This window comes from Lathamus discolor, chromosome 1 (assembly GCF_037157495.1).
Source record: "Lathamus discolor isolate bLatDis1 chromosome 1, bLatDis1.hap1, whole genome shotgun sequence".
Classification (NCBI taxonomy): Eukaryota; Metazoa; Chordata; class Aves; order Psittaciformes; family Psittacidae; genus Lathamus; species Lathamus discolor.
The window spans coordinates 164528067-164552075 of record NC_088884.1 but is presented as its reverse complement, the minus strand read 5'-3'; the positions used below and the strand labels follow the sequence as shown (position 1 = coordinate 164552075).

At 47.0% G+C, this 24009-nt stretch overlaps 1 protein-coding gene across 3 annotated transcripts in view; it reads right to left on the bottom strand.

Annotated features, from left to right (window-relative positions):
* Nucleotides 1–24009, bottom strand: part of EXOC6B (exocyst complex component 6B) — a 307872-nt gene that overhangs the window by 156155 nt on the left and 127708 nt on the right. For 2 of the 3 annotated variants that reach the window (XM_065662494.1, XM_065662509.1), the window contains 2 exons: nt 17705–17881; nt 10643–10711 (listed from right to left, as the gene is read on the bottom strand). In XM_065662494.1, coding sequence (XP_065518566.1) covers nt 10643–10711; nt 17705–17881 — 246 coding nt within the window. The remainder of the gene's footprint in view (nt 1–10642; nt 10712–17704; nt 17882–24009) is intronic. The other variant, XM_065662503.1, reaches the window with a different exon arrangement.

Here is a 24009-nt window from a genome sequence, read left to right as displayed (position 1 = left end):
CAACTGCCTTGTTTCCACGTTTTCCTGAACAAAGGACTGAAACAGGGGGTTATCTGCGTCACAAGCAACGTCCTGAACATTGCTCACCCTTTCCTGCGCAAATATTTGTAAACAGGTTGAGAATTAATGTCCAGCCAGCTCAAGACCCTTCATAAAAAACAGGGGGTTTATTGAAAACAGGATGGCAATCATTTCCCAGATCCAGTGCATATAGACCTTTAAGATGAGAAACAACATCCAGAGCAGGAAAACAGCAACAGCAGCTGTGCACCAAGCCATTTTCCAAGAGGCATAAAACATGGGGGTTAGTATTTTACAGCCCCCTCCTCCTCACCCCCCCCCAAACACACTCTCCTCTTTAAATAAAAAGCAAATAAAAGATGAAGTTTCTGGTCAGCACATGATAATTCCCCCGGGCTTAATTTACGCACAGAGTACAGCGCCTGACTAACACGCAGAGCTCAACAGACCTCATGTAGAAGGATCTTCCTAATGCCTCTTTTTTAGCAGTCTCAGAGAGTCCGCGTCTTATTCATACCCTGTTGAGATCCAGCCTGAAGTGACTCAAATACTCAACAGCACAAGGTAAGACAGGGACAGAATATTTGCATCCATGAGTATCCCAATACTTTTGATTTCCAGTGATGTCCACACATGGAGCCTGGAGGCAATGCCACTAAGGCAAGACTTTTCAAATGCAAGACTCTTCACTTCTAAAAGGGGTCCCTTGGACTCTGCTCTCACTCCAATTTGGGGGATAGTCAAGAAAAATGGAATAAATCCACCAGAGTCAAATTTGGGTCTAGTTTTCTGGCACTCTTTCACATGTCACTATGAACTGGCACTGACAGTGCCATTTATTTAGTTCTAGGAGAAGAAATAAGCCCTAAATCATGGAACCACAGAATGGTTTGTGTTGGAAGGGACCTTAAAGCTCATCCAACCCCCTGCCACAGGCAGGGACACCTTCCACTTGAGCAGGTTGCTCCAAGCCCTATTCAATCTGGTATAACCTAAAAACTAAATATGAGCATCAGCCCAGTGATCCAGTGATGCAACTGCTATAAAAAAGGCTTTAGAAGTGTTATGCAAGAGTTACTGGCGTACGACACGTTGAAGACAAGCCAGAAGTGGCCACCAAAGTAAATGGGAGCTGTAGCACACAATACATGAGGAAAGGTGAGGAAGAAGAGTGAAGAAGCACATCTAATACAGGGTTACAGCGTAGATGGAGCCAGGCTCCCCTTGGAGATGCACAGCAAAAGGAAAGGGAAGAGACAAAATGCAAAAAGGTGAATTCAAATTCATTTAAACTGTGGGAAATAATAGAATCAGGGTGGTCAAACCCTGGATCAGGGACTCAGAAAGGCTGCTCAGTCTGCATCCTTGGGGACTGCCAAAACTCAGCTGAATATGGCTCGGAGACCCCTGGTATAACTTCAGTTTCAGCCCCAAGTGGAGGGTTGGACCAAAGTCCTCTGTAAGTTTAGAATCATAGAATCATAGAATAGTTAGGGTTGGAAAGGACCTCAAGATCATCCAGTTCCAAACCCCCTGCCATGGGCAGGGACACCTCACACTAAACCATCCCACCCAAGGCTTCATCCAACCTGGCCTTGAACACTGCCAGGGATGGAGCACTCACAACCTCCCTGGGCAACCCATTCCAGTGCCTCACCACCCTCACAGGAAAGAATTTCCTCCTTAGATCCAATCTAAACTTCCCCTGTTTCAGTTTGAACCCGTTACCCCTTGTCCTGTCACTGCAGTCCCTGACAAAGAGACCCTCCCCAGCATCCCTATAGGCGATATGAAGGCAGTGAAGTGCCAAAGGAACGTTTAATCCTGTTTAGGATCTTTGGTGTGAAATCAGTATCCCTTTGGTCAGGAATCTGTTGGCTTCTGGGATGCAAGGGACTAATTCTGGGTAGCCTCAGACAACTTGGGAGCTCTCATTTCTGTGCCTTGTGGCACATTGCACCACCTGAAAGATTCAGTCTTACTACAAAACCCCAGACACTCGTTGCTGTTGCCTCAAGTTGGTTTATGACCTAACGTAAACCAGCTTGAGTCCGTGGGGATCTTGGGAGCTCGATGGGGTTGATGGGTGTGTGAGCAGGTGGATCAGAGGCTCAGGATGTATGTGCAGATGGCTGGGAAGTCTGAAAGCAGAAGTGGGGTTGATAGAGAAAAGCCTTTTCATGGTAGGTCTCTCCTGTATCTGTCCTCAAAGCAGTTACAGGAAATATTCCATTAGTCGCTGGGAAGACTGAAGGGCTCCATTTGTGCATGGTCCTGGTCATTGCCATAACTTTCAGAAACATGCACTGTTACTTGATGTATTTTGTCATCTGCAAACAAAATCAAAGCTATTAAAGCTATGGAAAAACAGTCTGAGTTTGCCTTTTATCGGTGTCACTGGTCTTTGGGGTCTGAACGTGCATTGGGTCTTCTGTTGCACTGCTACCACTCACAGATAAACTTCTGACTATTAATCACGGGAGTTTCCTCCAGTCTAAATAATTATGAGGATGAGAAAAGAGTGGGAATGCCGGAGATTTCCCTTTCTGTTAACCTGAGTTTTTATGTTACAAAACTCAACGATCTTCAGGGAAACTCTTTGCAAATCAGTGCACTTCCGCCTCTATCACTTGTTATTTTTGAGATATCGCCACTTCTGGACACCACCACGAAGCTCTCTGGGGCAGCTGAGGCATTTTCCAAACATTCCTGGGACCCTCCTGAGCCCCAATGCCCGGAAACAGCAAATCTTAGGAAAAGCCTTCCCACACTTAAACAATACAAACTGGTGTTGGCGTTTAGGGTCCTTCGGCTGACCTGTATTCTGCACCATGCATGATGAACATCTCATAACAAAATCAGCCCTCATCTTGAAACCAAAGGCCCTGCAGTCATTAAAATGCCATTAAAAATACAGTATAAGAAGGCAAACGTTGCAATAAAGGCTGAAAAGATGATCTGAGGAACTACAGCGCACTCAACCTCACCTGAGTCCCTGAGGAAGTGATGAGCTGAATCCTCCTGGGACACAGGAATGTGAAGGAGAAGGGGACTGGGACAATCAGCATGTGTTTAACAAGGAGAAGTTATGGCAATGATCCAGTTGCTTGAGAGCATGACAGGATGTGTGGATGAAGGGAAAGCAGTGGGTGTCATAGACCATAGCCAGGCTTTTGCCGTGCTTTTCCCCAAGATTCCTGTATTCAGGTGTCTCAGTCTGGATGAGTGACCAGCCAGATGGTTAAATAATTAGTAGGGTGATCAGACTGGAAGGGTCTGGATTAATCAGTACACTACCTGGTGACTAGCGGGGAACCGTAACAGGGTCTGCTCTGGGACCTGTCCTGCTTAACACCTTTATCGGTGACTTAGAGGATGCAACAGAGCATCTTCTGAAGTGCTTTGCAGTTGACACTAAACTAGGGGGAAAAGTCAATACACTCAAGAGCAGGGCCACCATCCAGGGGGTCTCAGCATGCTGGAGGAACAGGCTGAGAGGAACCTGATGAAAGTACATAAGGAGAAACGCCAAGTCCTGCACCTGGGAAGGAAGAACCTCTTGCAACAACACAGACTGGGGACTGACTGTCTGGGGAGCAACTCTATGGATAAGGACCAAGAGCCTTGGCAGACAGCAAGCTGAACACGGGCCAGCCGCCTGCCCTGGCAGCAGAGGCAGCCAACAGCCTCCTGGGCTGTATGAACAGGAGCAAAGCCAGTAGATGAAGGGAAGTGATTTTCCCCTTCTACACAGCACTCCTGAAGACTGTATCCACACCCTGCATTCAGGTTTGGGCCTCCCAAATACAGGAAAGGCATCGATAAACCAGAGCAAGTTCAATGGAGGCCACCAAGATGGTTGGGCCCCACAGCTGGAGGTTGATGGAGGCCGGAGGACTGCCTGCTTCAGGGGGACCTAACAACCACCTTCAACATCTAACAAGGAGGGCATGGAGCAGAACAAGTTGTCCTGAGAGGTTTTGCAGTCTTAGTACTTAGAGGTTTTTAGGACCAGACTGGATAAAAGCTGAGCAACCTGGTTTGATGCCAGGGCTGCCCCACCTTTACAGCAGGAGGTTGGACCAGAGACCTCCAAAGGTCGCATCCATCCTGAATGATTTGATGAAATACTGACAGATGCAGCACAGCATGGTCAGGACTAACAGAGTCAACCACTGAGAGCGGGATGGGATTGAGCACAGGGAGTTGGAAGAATGAAGATGCCGCATGGGCAAATGTTCACCATTTATTAATTTCAGGTGTTTGAGCAGATGAAATTACTAGGAAAATCATTAGGAAAAACATTAGGCAGAAGCTCTTCCCTGGGAGGGTGCTGAGGCGCTGGCACAGGGTGCCCAGAGAAGCTGTGGCTGCCCCATCCCTGGCAGTGCTCAAGGCCAGGTTGGACACAGGGGCTTGGAGCAAGCTGCTCCAGTGGAAGGGGTCCCTGCCCGTGGCAGGGGTTGGGGCTGGATGAGCTTTAAGCTCCCTTCAACCCAAACCATTCTGGGATTCTCTGATTCCATGAAATCAGCATTCAGTGGGAAGTATCAATACATTTGCAGTGGGTAAGCGACCAGGCAGAGCTCCGCAAAGCCCTGGGAAAGCACGGCTGCTGTTCCTAACCTCAGGTGACAAGAAGTCTGTATCCGGGCTATTGTAGTAAACCTCCCTTTATTCCCCCCCCCCAACATGTCTGTTTTCCAAGCTGAATATTTTAAGAATCAAGGCTGCCTGTGATCATATCTAGCCAGCTTAGAATGAACACTGATTTCTTTGCTGCTTCTTTGATCAAAGCCAAGTGGTTTTCTCATGGGTAATAAGGTCACAGGGTTAAAAGAGCAATATGACAATTACAAAAGTTAAATCTATTGCCACTACAGACAGACACACTACCCAGGGTCCATTAGCACGTAGTACAGAATGGTTATCACAGGTCACTGACACCAGTTCACTCTAATGGCTTTTCCTGTGTCCTTATCAATCCAGTGCACAAAGTGTCTCACCCTCAGCCTTTCCCTATGATCTCAGTGCTGTGTTTATAGCTATCTAACTCCACCAGGCACCACTGGGTCAGCCAAGTCAGCAGACAGTGAGATATGCCAGGACACAACGATGGGACAATCTGCAAAGTGTCTGAGATGAACAAGGAGTTACCAGAGGCTTCGAGAAGGGAATTTTTTCCACTGCTTCCCCCCACACACACCCCTAAAGAAAAGGGTTTTAAAGTTCCCAAGGACACCGAGGGAAAACGATACAACCCCGATCTCCAAAACAGAAGTAAACCACAGACTTTCCACGGTAGGGTTTGTGTTGCAGTATCAAATAAAAGAAACAACCAGCGTTACAAAGAGAGAAAAAAAGAGAGACGTTTTCATATGAAAGAGAGGGTTGGGTAGCTCTTATTATTTGAATTGTGGTTCCTATAAGAGGCTTTCTCATCCCTTAAAAGAAGAACTTCAATTGTTTTGCCCCAGTTACCAAAGAACAAATATTTTGGTGGGGATGCTGGAGCATCCCCCCCGGAGAGGTGGGGATGGGGCAGGAACAACCGGCTGCGTCACTGCCACCACGGGCAAGCAGATGGGCAAGCAGCCCTGCCAATGCGTTAGCCCACAAAGGCAGAAAAGGGAGGATGAATGCAGGCAGAAGAAGGAGGATGAATGCAGCAGCACAATCACCAGCACACTTCTAAGAGGAACACATAAAAGAAAACATGATTTAAGTCGAGGGTTGGGAGGAGACTCACGATCCGCCGCCGGATTTGCGGCATCTCCCACTTCAAATGAAATCTGCTCGGCGTTGGAGATACAAAGTGGTGTTTCCCTTCCTCAGCCCCACAGGTCACCTTGAGTCCCTGAGCTGATGAATGCCCCTCCACCAGAACGTAGCCATTTCAATGATAAGCAAAAATAAACCCTTGTTTCTCCTCCCAAACCCGTGCTGTCTCCACACAGCTAAGAGATACAGACTTATAGAATGGTTCAGGTTGGAAGGGACCTTAAAGCTCACCCAGTTCCACCGCCCTGTCACAGGCAGGGACACCTTCCACAGGAGCAGATGCTCCAAGCCCTGTCCAACCTGGCCTTGATAAAACATTATATTCTTCCCTAAAACGGGCAAGCAAAACGTACCAAGTGGATACAGTCTATACACAACACTTGCATTTTAATGTAGCAATTTAAAGACATTTTATCGATTATTTTAAGTAAAGTGGGGGTTGTTTTGTTATATTTTTTTACCCTTCCTAATGTATTTTGTGCATCAAAGCAGCATTCGGGTCAGAGAGGCTCGGGGTAGAAGCACTAGAGCAGATAAAAACGTCAGTGGCGAGATACGACAAATTTATAGTAAATACCTGTCAACTGCTATTTATCTAAATTATCCAGCCCTGGGATTCTCCAGAAATACTTCAGCAGCTCGGAGGCAGCCACGGTTTTAAGCCTGTATTTACACCAGAATCTGTTCTCTTGTTCTCTTCTTTTTTTGGACACTTGTTCTTTACCCTAAAATGACCCCTTTGTAGCTCGGATCAAAGAGCTGGGAGTGTCAATACCGGTGTCTTCACGAACATGTTAAGAACCTCAAAGTAATTGGTAAGCAATTAGCATAAAGCTAAAGAAACCCACCTAGCAAAGGCAAACCCTAACAGGCAACAGCACTGGCTGGAGCAGGAGCTTAAAGTGACTTAAATCACCATCAGCTGCCTTTGAGACAACTTCTTGGGAGCACCCTGTGTGCAAACCACTGCCTTTTTCTGGCCCATTTATTTACTTTACATTCCTTTCTCCTCTTGGTTCCCTCTCTGCTTTCTGCTTTGCTACGGTTTACGGGAAACATGAAACAAAAAACGGCTTTTCATTTTATGTTATGTAAAGCGAAGCAATTCCATGTCTTGGCCTTGAAATACAAGGCGCCCAACAGCTGTTCAGATGCTCCAGCAGATAAACCAGCTGGCCCAAACCTCACCTTTCCTAAGTTATTTTGGAGATCGATCAAAGCAACTCGAGCATTACACAGACTTCGGTCAAAGACAACATAAAAGATAAAAACGTCAATGGCAGAATCACTTCACTGAAATATTCTTGTTTCTTCTTTATGTAATAATAATATTACCATTTCCAACAAACTGCTCTATTAAAGAGAAGATAATACCTGATACCAACAGCCTAACCACGCTGCAGGTGAACGTCCTTAAATAGCACACTGCTGATGAACAGAAACTAAGCTGGGTCTAGTCTACAATCAGCTAGAACTAGACAGACTTTGGTCAACTAACCAAGCATACAGTCCCCAGGACTCATGTGTCCTGGCTCCCCCTGCCTTAACTCTTCTGTATGATACTCCTGTCACTTGAAGAACCACCATAATCCACGATTCCAGACAGTCTGCTTTATCATTTTCCTAGGAAACGAACAGCACACGGTTGTCTAATATTACAGGGATTTCATCAAGACACTAAGGTTGCTCAGTGGTTACCAATTTGCACCAACTAGAAACCAAACCTGTCATCTGAAAGCCTTTTTTCACACAATTCAGAGTGTATCTGGTGCATACAGACAGGGTAAGGACTTGTTCTAGGCATCACTTAGGGAAAAAACCCGATCATGAGAGCAAAGAGCAAGAGAGCACAGAAGGGTTATCTGCGCGCACAACTCCAAGCATAACACACAAACACACTCTTGTGCTGTTTTGTTTGAGGTCTGCACATACTCAAAGCCTCCCCTACGCCCATTTCTTCCTCAAGACACCGTCAGCCGACCCGTTTCTCACAAGAAAAGGAATCGGGGATGAATAGTCCCATAAAGCATCCCACCAGAGCCTGTCCTCCCCGGAGCCGCCACCACGCCAAGGTCCAACTCTCAATTAACCCCCGCTTGACCTTCCTTCACTTTCTTTCCCCCTCCTCTGCCCTTCCTGAGAAAGTTCAGCGTTTCCTGGAAAAGTCTCCTTGCCTGTTTGATATTGTACTTCGCCTTGGTTGCCGAAGGAAGGATTTACAGGTGCCTGGCCCCCTCTGTAAGACCATGACCGAAGGCTGACCTCCCGGTACAATATGTGAACTTCTGCCCTGCTGATAAGGCTGGCAGATATGAGTAGGATTTTTCAAATAATCCTTTGGGAATTTATAAGCAGCACAGCCATAAAACCGAGGTGACTGGAAGGTCGATTTCACTAAAAATAATAAATATCTCAATGTTTATTCAACGTGGGCCTTTTTAACTGCAGGCCAAGCGTTTAGATAACGCTATTGTAAATGACAAATATTAGGAGTTTTGGGTAACTATTACATTATGATCCTTCCGTCTGACACTGATGTGGCCGTTTCCTTCGACGCTTGCTGGATCTCTGACATTGTTCGACTCAAGTTGGGCCTAGAAAGCCAGGGCAGGATTCAATCACAGGTCAGCAAAAGGGCAGTTTTCGTTTCAGGAGCCTTTACAGCGGATGGTTACCTTTCTCTCTTGCTCTTTTCTCACCAAAACACCTTCTTTAGAGCTCTGCTGTCTATTTTAACTCATTACGAGGGCTTTGGGCTGAAATAGAGGAGTAAGAGGACAAGGACTGAATGATCTCAGCTCAGGATGGGGACAGAGGATGGTAACCCACTGCCATTAAACCCCTGCACCAGGTTTACCCTGACCATCGCCAAGCCCACTGCACTATTCCCACCTCCAGCAGAAGACAATCCCAAACCCAGATCCACCCCAGAATGCTGGCCATTAAATCTACTAGCAGTAGCATTTCCCTAATACCAAGTGCTATTTGAGATTAAAAAGGAAAGCAACCAGACAACAACAAAGTCCCAGTGAAGAAATGAGACCATTTCAAACAGGCAGAACTGTGATATCCACCAGCAAAAGCTCTTCATCCTTTTCATAACAGCTTTATGCATAAATACACAATTAAACAAACAGCACTGCATTAAACAAATGCACATAAGCCGCACAAACAGGATTCCTAATCCTGTTTTCGTTATCCATCTTCTTCACTGAAGTTTCTCCAAATAAAGTGACACTTGGAAATCCAGAATGCATTTCAGACCAGTTGTAATCTTCAATTAGCAACTCCCTGAACCGGGCTCCCAAAGCTGGGCTTGACGAGGAGGTTTTTATCCAACATAAACACAGTAACACATTTTGGGTAGGTTAACTTTGTCATTCCAATAAAATATCATGGCACTGTAGCCAAATTGCCTAATTATTAACAGATGAGGGCACAAAAAGGAAAGATTTTACATAAATGTTTTTCATGACAATTCTTTTCCTTTTGCAGATTCATTTGTGTGTATTGCTCGAGAAACTGGCTTTAGAAGTGCATTGAAAACAATTCCCTCTCAAGCCCGGCTCCGCTGTGGAAAGGGAGGAAAGCTGTGAACAGAGTGCTCCTTTCATCTGCTGCCTGCGCTTCGGATTGCTCAACCGCAGGACAAGAGCCCTCCGAAAGCTCCTTCCCTCCAAAGGATGTTAAAGAACAGGTGCAAACATCACAGGTTCTTTGGGTCTGCAGATACAAGGTTCAAATGATGTCCGGAGGCATCACAGATATTAGGAGTTGAAGGGCAGGATACAAAGGGCATCTTACCTGCCCTTGTTATAAACAAGAAAAGCAATGCCTTAGGTACTCATAACCTAGGACAAATGCACCTCATCGAGCAGCCTATCCACAGCAATGGGAGCTCACTTGAAAAGCTCTCAAGACCATAACACTGCTCAAAGTAACACTTTTTAGCCAATTACCAACCACCAACACAGAACAGCTTCACTTTAGCCATGTTTTTCAGTGCACACAAAGCCTATTGGGGAAACCAGGAGTGATGCAGAAAACGGTGGGTTTGGTGGGACAGCAGCAAAACTGCTCCTGACACTGTTTGAAGAGAGAAGTTCTCCTGAGCACAGCAAATAAAACATTAACAACCAATCACCCCCCACAACTCCTCCATTTGCACTGAACAATGAAGCTACTGTGCTCGAAGAAGTATTCTTGCAGCAAAACTGTATGACCAAGAAGTGTATATTCCCCAAATTAAGAAGGATATGAAGCTGTTGGAGCAAGTTCAGAGGAGGCCACAGAGATGTTGCGAGGGCTGGAGCAGCTCTGCTCCAGGGGGAATGGCTTGAACCTGCCCGAGGGGAGACTGAGCTGAGCTCTTAGGCAGAAGCTCTTCCCTGTGAGGGTGCTGAGGCGCTGGCACAGGGTGCCCAGAGAAGCTGTGGCTGCCCCATCCCTGGCAGTGCTCAAGGCCAGGTTGGACACAGGGGCTTGGAGCAAGCTGCTCCAGTGGAAGGGGTCCCTGCCCGGGGCAGGGGTTGGAGCTGGAGGAGCTTTAAGGTCCCTTCCAACCCAAACCATTCCATGATTCTATAATATTACAACCCAGGGTCTTCAACAGTTATCCCTTTATTTCTCTGTGGCCTGCATGAAGGAACTGTGTGGGTTTTACCCAAATCCATCCATCACTGGCCTATTTCCTACCTCAGCTAACGCACCTCCTAAATACTGAATAAATGCTTTGCAACCACCTCCTCACAGTAGCATTGATGAAATGGCCAGTACCCCATCATCATCTTTAAACCATAGCCCAATGTCAGACCCAGTCTCATGGGCAACAGTTACTTACCAGGACAGAGTATATGTGCAGACATCGGTACACCGGTGAGAAGTCCACCAGGTCCTGGGCTCCAGGTACCTAAAAGAGAGCAGGAGATCAGTGTGAAACACGCAGAACGCATCTAGATAAGTGCAACTCTAACATATCACCTACAGATAAGCGCAACTTCAATGCAGGTTCAGAGGGACGTAAAGATTTCAGGTATGCAACAAGTAGATCTATTATAGAATCATAGAATCATAGAATAGTTGGGGTTGGAAAGGACCTCAAGATCATCCAGTTCCAACCCCCCTGCCATGGCCAGGGACACCTCACACTAAACCATGGCACTCAAGGCTTCATCCAACCTGGCCTTGAACACTGCCAGGGATGGAGCACTCACAACCTCCCTGGGCAACCCATTCCAGTGCCTCACCTTATTTATATCTATCTATATTTGACTGTATTTAATTTTCTTGAAGATTCTCAAAGTAGGAAGATCTCAGTTAACGTTGCTCCTAGGAAACCCCACTGCAGCAGTTAGCCCTCTGTTAGCCAGCTCAGCAGATTTAATTTTGACCATAGGTTTAAATACGAATTCCAGCATCCTGGCACAAACTGTCCTGGTACTTGTGAACCAAAGGGGAAAAACAGAAAAAGCCAAGCACTTATTCCTCTAGATTTCTCCTTTGATATCTTTAAAAGCCTGATTTCTATTTCTTATTTTGTTCTTCAAAACCAGGCGCCACACAGACTCCACCACCTTTCAACAACACAGGGAGCCTTGCACAGGGAGAAGGAAGCACATTTCTGAAGGGTGGGATGGAGGGAGGGAGGAAGAGAGGAAAGATCAGAGAAGAAATTTGCATACAAGAAGCTTGTGTCCTTTGGATATATTCAAGCCAACACAGTATTAAGCTTGTTGGCCAAGGCATAAAGCTAAGGCAACTATCCTTCTCCCCCAAAATCCAAAGTGGAGGGGAGTGTTCTGTTGACATGCGGTGGAAAAAAGGGGAGAAAGATGAAAGGGACCAATGGACAGGCCGAGGAAGCATGTTTATTTTATACATTTTTAATTATACTTAAGAGGCATTTCTGCTAAAAAGGAGGTAGGATGAAGGAGAGAGAAGTTTCTAGTTTGATGCCTCAACCGACACTGCCCAAAGTGCCTGGGGCAAGTGGTCCTCATCTAAAACAACAGCTTCAAGCAGGGGAGTACAGAAGTCATGGGCTGGAAAGGGAAAACAGGGGATTTTGTTGAATAGCCTCTTGTAATAATGTGGAACCAGAGCTGCTAAAGAACCTCCTTCATGCAAAGAAACAGTCCTCAGCACTACAGAGGTTCTTGGTTAGAGCTGAAATGATGAAGGAAGCCACAGAGACAGACAGAGCATCCCTTCCCACATCGCATCGCTTCAAGCCCCCCAACCTGGTGGTGCAGGGAAGGGAATCTACTATAGGATTCTAGGAAGCAGCCAGCTCACTGGGAACAAGGCAGCAAAGAATGTTCTCTGGGCACAGCTCATCCATCTCACTGGGCTTCCTTCCATCCCTCACAACAAGCTCTTGATCACTGATAGATGGGGACACCCATCTCTTGGAGCTCCATGCACTGAGAGCTCTGGTAGATGGCAAGGCCTGGCTCATCAGCAGGGAGGAAGGTTTCTAAGCGAGAGACAGGGCTGGCATTGCCTGGTGCCCCTCTTCACACTGAACCTACTGTTCACCAACAGAAGGGTTACGCAGCTGGATGCAGTTCTGGGCAACCCGATCTAATTGAAGATGTCCCTGCTCATTGCAAAGGAGTTGGATAAGATGAGCTTTGAAACTCCCTTCCAACCCAAACTATCCTATGAGTCTACGAACCAAGAGCAAGCATCTGAGCAAACACAGCTCACCACCCTCACTAACATTTCTTGCTTTACCTTTTATAGGACTATATTTGACACTTGCAAACACTAGGCAGCAGTTTTATTGGGTTAATGCCAATTTTATCATGCCTTCCTGGCCACTTATTTTTCATTTACAGTCTCTAAGGCCTTCTAACGCTCACTAAATAGCTCCCAAATCCTGATATCAGCCAGTTCATGATTCTGCCTTGCTGTATTCCTCTAGCATTAAGTACAATTTCTCTCCAGTTGGTAAAACAGTAAAACCCTTCTGGCTCAGAAATTCCTGATTGCGAAACTGCTGGAGATCACTAAAGCAGACAGGGAAGTATCAGTGCTCGCTCGACCCGGGCATCCTCCAGCAACCACCTTCAGCGTGGGGAAGCTGGACTGGATGGACCTGAATCCACCCGATGTTTTTCAAAGGGAGGAGAGATCTGTCATCCCTTCAGAGCATCATCAAAGCAGACAATGTTTTCCTATGAATTTGAGTTCAGGATCAAACGGTTTTGCTCCTCTTGGATTTGGGGCACTGGCTGAACAGGGCCCATAGAGAAATATTTCTGATAAAGATTTGTGAAATCAGGATATTGCCAAAACCAGACTTTACTCCCCCAGAGAAATTCTTTCAAAGCAGACTGCAACATTTTCACAGTCTCTGATCTTGTGTGAAAACTTTTAAGCCCACACACACACTCACAAAGAAACAGGCTGGACGATTCTGCAGTTAGCATCTCCGAGACATTAACAGCTTTAAAATTGCCAATCTCAGTAGAACACTATCAGACGTGGACTGCTGGGCCATAAGAAAGCTTTTGCAAACAGAAAGACACACGCCCAAAACCTGTGCTAGGATTTTATGCAGGATATAAACCTACAATATACTCTAAGGAAAATAACAGACCGTCTATTCCACATAAAGCCATAGCACTGCAACAGGACAAATCAGAGATTCATAGAATGTTTTGGGTTGAAAGGACCTTAAAGCTCATCCAGCTCCAACCCCTGCCACGGGCAGGGACCCCTTCCACTGGAGCAGCTTGCTCCAAGCCCCTGTGTCCAACCTGGCCTTGAGCACTGCCAGGGATGGGGCAGCCACAGCTTCTCTGGGCACCCTGTGCCAGCGCCTCAGCACCCTCACAGGGAAGAGCTTCTGCCTAAGAGGTCAGCTCAGTCTCCCCTCGGGCAGGTTCAAGCCATTCCCCTTGGCCTGGCCCTACAGGCCCTTGTCCCAAGCCCCTCTCCAGCTTTCCTGCAGCACCTTTAGGCACTGGAGCTGCTCTAAGATCTCCCTGGAGCCTTCTCTTCTCCAGGCTGAACAAGCCGAGCCTGCTCCAGTGGAAGGTGCCCCTGCCCCTGGCAGTAGATTGGAACTGGATGAGCTTTAAGGTCTCTTCCAACCTAAACTGTTCTATGATTCAGCAAATCACATCTTGAATAGAATCATAGAATCACAGAATAGTTAGGGTTGGAAAGGACCTCAAGATCATCCAGTTCCAACCCCCCTGCCATAGGCACGAATACTTCTCATGCTGAACGGAAGTACAGAACAAACCGTGCTGTGAATTTGCTATGTCTTGTGTCATCACCCTTTGACTGCCCCAGTGTGTCCAATGGCTTAACCTAAGGGCGAATAAAATGGATGTATTTGTATGGTGATGAAGATGCTCAGGAGACTAACACTGGGAGTGGCCAGATGATCCTGCAGAGTCACTGATCTCACTCTGGCTCACATTACAGACAACAGGCAGACAGCTTTGTCTGGAAATCGAGAGGTTTTTCTTGTGTAATAGCGGTGGGAAGCAAGCAAAAGGTGGAGGCTGACAGCATCTAACAGAGCCACTTACCAGGGAAAGCCAGGAGAGCTCTCTGGGGTGCCTGATCCAGCTCCCAAGACTTTGTAAGAAATCAGTTACACTCACTTGGAGAAGCACAACTTAGTCCTACAGCCAGGTCAACCTGCAGGAATGCCAGAAGCATGATGAATTATGGCTACACCTCACACCTGCTGATGGCCTTCCTGAGTGCCAGACTCCTTCTCCAGCTAGAAAACCATCTGGAAGTCCTTGATTTGTTCTTCAAAGACAATTCAATAGCCATTATTCTGAAGTGCAATGTCCTTCCTGAGAACTCTCCCACTCTCACAGACAAGCACCAGGGAGTCCAATTCAGCCCAACCACTTCACAGCCACCTGACCAGCCTTTCTGGGGGACAAGAAGAAACGAGGCACAACGCAGACAAGTTTGTCCTGCTGTATTCCACTAGATCCAGAAGAAAAGTCACTGAAAATGAGAAGAAGCTGGATGAGCTTTGTAGTTTGCTGGATGCTTTTTACTACAAAGGGAACAGCTGGCACAAATTGAGCAGACTGTGGAGCTACTCACTGTGAAATGCAAATTCTCCTTCTGCAACTTGACATTCATGAAAACTGAATTTGAGCCTTCTCCCAGCCCAGTTACAGCTGTGCCCACTCCCTCACTCTGATTACAATGGGAGCTTCCACCTCAATGAGGCATCTGTACTTAAGTCTGGACCATAATGTCTCCAAACTGGAGAAGGCTAATGGAGCGGAGAACCACATCTCATATTTGTCCTCTTGAATGTAGCTGGCAGAGCTCGCTCTCGTGCTACTCCAAGGGAATGAGCTACATGCAACAGTATGAGCAAAGAACAGCATGTTCTTTCTTCCCTTTCAAAGCTTATCCCATAAATTTTGCTGCAGTGAGGAAGGGATTGCTCCATGTAGTGAGAAAGCAAAGGCTCTCCAGAACAGTTCATCCAGCATAGGTAGAGGACTCGATAACACAGCCTCCTGAAGGGCCCCAGACAATTCCTAGAGGAAAAAATATGTATTTACTCTGTTTTTTCCAGCCTGTGCACCAGGATCAGGAGCCCTCCTACCTAAACTTAATCAGAAATACCCCAGAGCATCCCATTGTCAATTCCGAGCAGGATTCGGTGCAAGGTACCTTTCCTTCTTCCCCTTCCATATTCAACGAGTCTTCACTGGTTGCCTTCCAAACAGAAACCTGTTGTTTCTGGTTGGCTTTATTGGTCGTGACTGGTCAAGAGCAAAAGCTACCACTACGATCTTAAAATGCTTCATGATCATTTCTTTACTTGTCTACAGACTTTATTCTACAGTGCGGCACCTCTTCCTTCTATTTAGATTAGATCTTAGGCAGAAGCTCTTCACTATGAGGGTGCTGAGGCACTGGCACAGGGTGCCCAGAGAAGCTGTGGCTGCCCCATCCCTGGCAGTGTTCAAGGCCAGGTTGGACACAGGGGCTTGGAGCAAGCTGCTCTACTGGAAGGAACCGCACACAGTACTCCAAGTGGGGTCTCAAGAGAGCAGAGGGGCAGAATCACCTATTTTGATCTGCTGGTCACACTTCTTTCGATGCAGCCCAGGCTTTCTAGGAACCCAAACCCTGTCCTTCCCTTTTCCTGCCTAAGCGAATGGGTGAAGAAGAAGCAGAGGAACTGGCAATGAGGCTCCACACAGACAGGCCAGGCAGCTGGGGGCTCCTGCGGTGCTGCCCCCTCTGAGCTCTGTTTCATCACCACGGACAGCAGCCACCACCCCGGCCCCATCCAGTCCCTCCGGACCCGCCACATCCTCCACCACACACCTGATCCCTACGGAAAGTCCATCCATTTACTACCAGCCTGGCTTTAAACACAGCACAAGGTGGGATTTCGTCTGCATCAAGATGAGTTAGATCACTGTGATGAACACAACTCCCAACTGTGCTATTCTAAACATCGTCAAATTCTTCCCTCCTTAGTAATTCCTTCACCTTTTCCTTACACCTTTCAATTCTAATTGAAACTCCATCCTAATTCTTAATTCTACTGAAAACTTTGCCTACCCAACAAGTGTGGCGACATTTCACATCACTACCCAGTTCTGCAAGAACCCACTCCACAGCAAGGGAGAGATTCTGGAAGCAAGAAGGAACAAGAACAACTTAAGAGCCATATTTTCAGTTTTTAACAGGGAAATATAAAAATTAATCTATTCAAAACAGTGTCTTTTTAAAGAAAATGTGCTCTTTGCACTCATTTTTCTTCATAACTTCTCTACTTCCATTCTGATGCAGTGATAAATAGCCCACACAGACACTTTCAGCGCAGCGCATGGGCTTTGGGGTTGCACCCTGCAGCTTGGTCGTGGTGAAGGAATCAGTGGTCTCCTCATGCTGCTATAGAAGCACAAGAAAGATGAAGAGGAGAGAAGTGAATGGCAGGGGAGAAGGCAGGACATGAGCACAGAGCCACCTGAGCAACCTGCACTATTTTAAACATCAGAAACTTGTTTTTCATCTACTTGTCTGGCTGGTTATAGGCTCCCAAGTTCAGGGCAACAAATATCACCTAACTCCGTTACCAGCTGTAGCTAAAAATACCTTTCTCTTGACATGTGAGGTGAACCCAGAGGAGGCCATGGGGATGCTGCGAGGGCTGGAGCAGCTCTGCTCTGGAGCCAGGCTGAGAGAGCTGGGCTGGGGCAGCCTGGACAAGAGAAGGCTCCTGAAGGGGAGACCTGAGAGCAGCTCCAGTGCCTAAAGGGGCTGCAGGAAAGCTGGAGAGGGGCTTGGGACAAGGGCCTGTAGGGCCAGGCCAAGGGGAATGGCTTGAACCTGCCCGAGGGGAGACTGAGCTGAGCTCTTAGGCAGAAGCTCTTCCCTGGGAGGGTGCTGAGGCGCTGGCACAGGGTGCCCAGAGAAGCTGTGGCTGCCCCATCCCTGGCAGTGCTCAAGGCCAGGTTGGACACAGGGGCTTGGAGCAAGCTGCTCCAGTGGAAGGGGTCCCTGCCCGTGGCAGGGGTTGGAGCTGGAGGAGCTTTAAGCTCCCTTCCAACCCAAACCAGGCTGGGATTCTGTGAATTTATCTCTTTCTAAATGAAGAATGGATACCAAACTGCTGCCCAAGTAAGTAACCCCTGTGCTGGGGGACAGGAGACATGGGCTGTTCAGTTTTTATCCAACACTCAACCCCTCTGCTGAGCTTGCTAACAAGAACAAGGACAATGGGGTAAAATAATCCAATATTGGATCACACCCCATGTCCTACAGCCTGTTCTGCATCTTTATGACACGATTAATAGCAACAGGAAAGACGAGATGCGAACACTGTTTGAGAAGCTACCGTTCACCCCCAAACTGCCCAGTCTCCTGGATTTTTATGTTATACAGTTACCTCTTCATCCTCATCCTCATCTTCAACATCCAGGATACCCGAATCTTGCTCAGACATGGGGCTAGTGTTTTTTACCTCCAGTTCTGAGCTTGCACAGGCTTCTTTCTTGGACTTCTTCCCCCCGCTTATCCTGGGATGCTGTGATACAATATTGTCCAGGTTTCGTTGCTGCTGTGCCTAGAAAAAAGAAGCAGATTTCACCTTTTACAAGGGCATCCCCTTAGTTTAGACTGTTTTTCAGCCCAAAGATGCAATCAGTCACAAAATAGAACAAATGAGGCAAAATAAAACACACACTAAATGCAACTTCCAAACGTTATGTTTTCCCTAACCCAGATACTCCAGAGAAACAGAAGATTCATTTCAAAACCATTCCAGGGATTATGCAACAATACAAACAATATTCTGACTCTTCACAAATCAAAACGCCAAACCCATCATACTGCCATATTGATCTATTTACAGCACAGATGCAGAAATATTAGCCCATAGGCCATGTGGTGACTGTCACAGGCTGAATTAAAGGACGTACTTAACCGTTGGATTTGTTCCTCTTTTCAACCCATGTCAGCACAAAACATTCCACATCTGGACCCCAGAGGTTCCTGAAAGCATTTTTGTGGTACCCCAGGAGAGTTTAATTGGACGTTGCTGATGTACAGAATGAGCTGTAAAAGGTATGGAACAAAAATTCACTCGCCAGGAGCAGCGCGGGGATTCAGGGAGGGAAACCCATGGAATCAACGGAGCTCCCTCCAACCACTCTTGATATCTGCTCCTGGGGCTTGGAAGTTTATTTGCAGCAGAGGTCAACGCATGTGCTCTGCTGCAGAAACCTGCTTGGCTTTATCACCGTTATGGACCACAATACTTGATAGAAAAAGTGGTTTCACCCCAATTGTTCATGAGAGTTGACCAAGATAACTTCCAACTGATGGGGAAGGGCAAGGAGGGAGGATGGCACAGAGAGGCATGCAGCCACAAGTGCCTGATCGTGGCCAAAACAAGGGGAAAAAGGCCAAGCCAAAACAGGCTGTGCTGGGTCTGCACATGTGGGATCATGCTCTGTTGTAACCAGAAACTAAACATGCTGTGAACCTGAAATTTATATGGATGTATACATGCAGCTTTATAGGATTTCTCACGTATTTTTCTATATATATTTTTTATATATAACAAGAAAGGTGCCTGGAAATCATCCAGATGTCTTTCTGAAAGTGTTATTTTACAGGGTAGGTTTCTTCTAAAAAAAAGAATGTGTTTTTTATATATACATATATATATATATTAGTTATTGATATAAACTCTATTTCCACAGCCCAAGTCAAACCTGCACCAGGTATTTTATTCCACCCCTGCAACAGGAGACAAACAAGGTGACCAAAAGGACCATCCCCTGCCCCTCGCTAACACGACAGCCTGGCTTTAGAAGGAAGAAGGAACATTGGAAATGTATTGCAGATACGGTTGTCAGTGAAACCAACCATGCCAGGAAAACAATGGACAATTAAAATGAGTGGAACCTACTAAAAATAAATCATCTCAACGATTACTTTTGCTACCTGAACTGCAGAAAACAGAAAGCTCTGTATCGGGAGTGCAAACCTTCAAACCTGTTTCCTTTTCAACACTTAAAAAGCATGAATATCACACAAAAATAAGTTATGAGCAAGTTTTATTTTGATAGGGGTTTTTCAGCTCAACTCCCGTTTGAATCCCTCCTTGGGAAGAAAGACCCCACCGGAGACAGATCACTTGTGTAGTTTCTAGATCTGAAGAATACTAAAAGCCAAGCACAGCACAGATATCCCAACCAGGTAAAATCCTACTCTTGTGTAAGGCAAAGTGCTCTTCACACCATGAACACTCAATCAGCCTCATCTTAGTTAATGAACATGGCAATTAGTAATAAGATTAAACATATATTAGCTCAGATTGGATGCAGATGCACCAGAACTGGAGCGAAACCTCGCATGGGGCAGCCCTGTGCTATGCCATAGCACAATCTTGACCTCTAGTGGTTGGAAAGCAGCAGTATCCTCGATGGTTACCACAAGTGCTCCTACAAGAGAAGGAATGGCAGAACAAGGGGACTACCAACCAAGTTTAGTTGAAAGATCTCTTAAGGGCTGAGTCTCAACAAGAGGGATTTCGGCAACCAAGCCACAGGAGAAGGGCTGTGCGAACACTGCTGAGGATAAGTGCCGCTAACAACGCCAATACTTGAAGAAATCGGGGGGTGGGAAAGTGGGACTTTTTGCATTAGGAATCTCGAACTTCAGAAGCACAACTCTATAGAAAGACATTGCAACATCATAGAAAGAGAATTAGGACTTCAAAAAGGGGGGTGAGCCTTTGGTCCTTCTGAAGCAGACACAACAAAGAGGTTCGAGGCTCGATTCCACTCTCAGATACACCCAATTTATGACATAAGTTACTCAACTGAAGCGTAATGAAGTTGTAACACTGAATGCACTGTAAATTACACCAAAAGCAAGCCCAGTGTCCTCATTAAAACCTCTCAAATTCATGTAATCTTTTTTCTTCCAGAAAGGGAAGAAATCAAAGAATGGGAAAATGCAAACTTTTGGATCAAACATTGTGCTTGAAACGGAACATTAAACAGGGTGTAGCAAGACCATAGCAAGAAAAGTGGTCATGGGAGAGGGAAAATCTGGCCTGACAAGCTGAAGGATGCTGCTGCCAGCTCTGAACTTCACTGCCGAAGCCTGAAGCATGTGACATTCAGCATTTTAGGCTGAACACAGAACTGGTCTCCCCAGAGGACCTGGTGGACACGTTCTGAGAAGACACAGTACGTCGGTCCCCCATCCCTTTACAAACAAGAGGCATCAATGTCTTCCTTCAGCTCTAGCTGCGCTCATAAGAGAAGCACAGTAGTAGGTGAAATGTACTGACCAGATGTCAATATTGATAAAATCCCAATCAAATATTGATAAGACCTGATAAATACTGGCATTGAGAAAACCCAGAAGTCAAGAAAATCTGGCCTTCTAGAAAAAGCCATCGCTCTAGGCCAAGGAGCTCAACATCCAAATTCCAACACTACATCTTCATAGAGTCACAGGCTGGTTTGGGTTGGAAGGGAACTTAAGCTCCTCCAGCTCCAACCCCTGCCCCGGGCAGGGACCCCTTCCACTGGAGCAGCTTGCTCCAAGCCCCTGTGTCCAACCTGGCCTTGAGCACTGCCAGGGATGGGGCAGCCACAGCTTCTCTGGGCACCCTGTGCCAGCGCCTCAGCACCCTCACAGGGAAGAGCTTCTGCCCAAGAGCTCACCTCGATCTCCCTTCTAGTTTAAAGCCATCTTTCATACTTTTAATGCAAATAAAGTTTATCAAGGGAAGAATTTTGACCTGAACTAAAAGTCTGGGATCCTACCAGGAAAAAGAAAAAAGGGAAAAAAGTATGTCCCACTTCCCAGAGATCCACCAACAGCAGCCACAGAGATGCTCCCAATGGCACAGTGCCTTCCAGCCCACCAAGAGCAATTTTTACCTTAGGAATTTAGGAAGGGACAGCGGGGGCAGTTCTAAACTAGAAGGGCTTTTCCAGGGATTTCTACCTTAAAGACCAACAAACGGCCCCAGATTAACCCAGTGGATGCTCATTCCCTTCCAGCGCACATCACAGCATGTTAACCCCCACCTCCTTGCACGATGGGCACAGCCCATCGATATCCATCTGGGAGCCTGAGACGTCGGAGCTGAGCCCATAACTTAGGTGTTACGCTGGAACGACACAACGTACACGCCAGAAGAAATAGTAATTGCTTTTCCATTTAGAGGAGGGCATTCCCCCTACCCCCGCTCTTGGCAGGAAACAATCCGGACTGAAGTGACCTGTAAGTGAGAAATATCAAATTTTCTTTAAATTCAACAGGCTTGGGTGAAGTCACCGAGGTTTCAGTTTCACCTTGAGAGAAAGAGAGAGCTGGGGAGAGGCCCAGAGGAAGCAACTAAGGAGAAACTTGGGCTTAACCGCCAAGGAACTCCCCCCTCCTACCCCCACTTTGTTACCCTCACCTTCCCGAGCTGGGGGTGCAGCAGAACAACTCTGCAATGGAGTTGACGTCGCCCATAAAGGATGAAAAACGACCTGCAGAGCAGGCACATTTGGATTTTAATGTTCTGTTTCACATCAAGGCATCTGTAGGGAGCCCAATGAAGAGGCACACTTTAGAAACCACATCAAAGCCCAGGCGACACTCCGGCGTGCCCTCTGAAAACGGAGGGACCTGGGGCTACAGGGGAGGCAAAAGGGCCTCGAGGGACAAAAATCAAATAATAATAAAGAAAAATCCCCTTACCTTTTGGTGTGGTTTACATGAAAGCAAGCGCATTTTTGTCTTATTCTGTAAAATTGCCTCTATTATACAAGGCTATCAATCTCTTGGCTCTCTGCTTAATGCACCGATAAAAAACCAGAAGGTAAGGAACCGAACGTCTGGTCGGAGCTAACGTTACATTTAGCAATACCACACAAAGCATTCGGTTGATGGAGCTGAAACTCCCTCCCAGCACAGCTACTTTCTTCGTCCACGTGAGCCGCACAGCAGCCTGGCAGCCTCCTGGCTGTACAGGAACACCCCACGCTGCTCTGACACGGCAGAAATCCCAGTTCCCCTGACAGCGACGCAGTTTCCAGGCTGGTTGATCTCAGCAGCAAAGGCAGCTTTCCACGCTCAAGTTCAGGTCAGTGACCTACGTTTGCTGCTTTAAATGGGCTGAGGTTGGCCATCAGGCACCCTAGGAGAACATCTCCGCTATGGAGAGCTTAGTGGGCTTTGTTATCCGAATGCAACCAGAAGAATTGATCCTTTTTGCTGTTGATCCTTGAGAAACAGAGAATCAAAGGAACAAGGGGAAAAAAACACTTCTACCTTCATTACAAGGTTTCTCTCCCCAGCCATCTGCTTCTTTTACGTTCCCTGTACACCACGGTACCAAGCACTCAACCTTGCAGGACTTGGCTTTGGGGATTTTCCCTTCAAGCCTGCCCTACGAGAGTCCTAAATACAAGTCCTCGATACAAAGGCTCCTGAAGGGGGGCCCTGAGAGCAGCTCCAGTGCCCAAAGGGGCTGCAGGAAAGCGGGAGAGGGGCTTGGGACAAGGGCCTGTAGGGCCAGGCCAAGGGGAATGGCTTGAACCTGCCCGAGGGGAGACTGAGCTGAGCTCTTAGGCAGAAGCTCTTCCCTGGGAGGGTGCTGAGGCGCTGGCACAGGGTGCCCAGAGAAGCTGTGGCTGCCCCATCCCTGGCAGTGCTCAAGGCCAGGTTGGACACAGGGGCTTGGAGCAAGCTGCTCCAGTGGAAGGGGTCCCTGCCCGGGGCAGGGGTTGGAACTGGGTGAGCTTTAAGGTCCCTTCCAACCCAAACCAGGCTGGGATTCTGTGAGTCTTGAAATGGCTGCTTCAAGCTTTGGAGCAGCAACTCCACCTTCACCAACCATCAAAACTCAACCAGGCCAACCCAGCTGACCAAGCACACAGACCCAATGTTCTGTATGAGAAACGCGCTGATTTAAAACACCAGCAACAAGCAGCAGTTGCATTTTTTTGTCAAAGCCAAAGCATCCTGAGTGCTTGTGATGAAGCAAACACGGCCCCAGACCTCCAACCCCAACCTGCATAGCTAAGCTGCGGAACGACACAGAGCAGCAGAGCAGGTCGTGGACTCCTCCAGGCTCTGCGTACAGAGGCCGTGCCCACCATAAGGGAAAGCTGTTATACCACCTACACGGGGAACAAGCTCCTTTAAAACACAAATAGCTTTTTATTGGGTTTTTATAACTTCACCTTGTTTGCTGCCTTGGTTTGCCAACGCGTGAGCGTGTCTTACCTCCCGTCACCTCCACCCACCAATGACCTGACACTATTAACTTTTGAGAGGAATCTAATTAGCTCTTTCCTGATGAGACGGGAGATAAGGCACAGGCAAAAAGAAGAGGGGTTTTTATGATTTAAAGGGAATGAAGCAGTGCTGCGGTTTGCTTCAGTGGTTTTGATTAGTTACTGCACATTTGCTGCTGTGATTGTTTTATAGACCCTTCTAATGGGCTGAGACACAGAACTTTAAAATACCGTTTCCCAATATCCCTAGGAATGGGATACATATTCCTGCAGCATTATGACAAGAAAAAGCAGACTGGCTACAGGGGAAGGAAAAAAAGAGAGTTAGTAACAAATGACAGTGGGGCTGGCTCCCTTCCAAAGACCCATTCCAAAGTTATAAAATCCCCCTCCGATCAGATAAAAGCAGGGATTATTATTGCAAGGTGTAAACTCA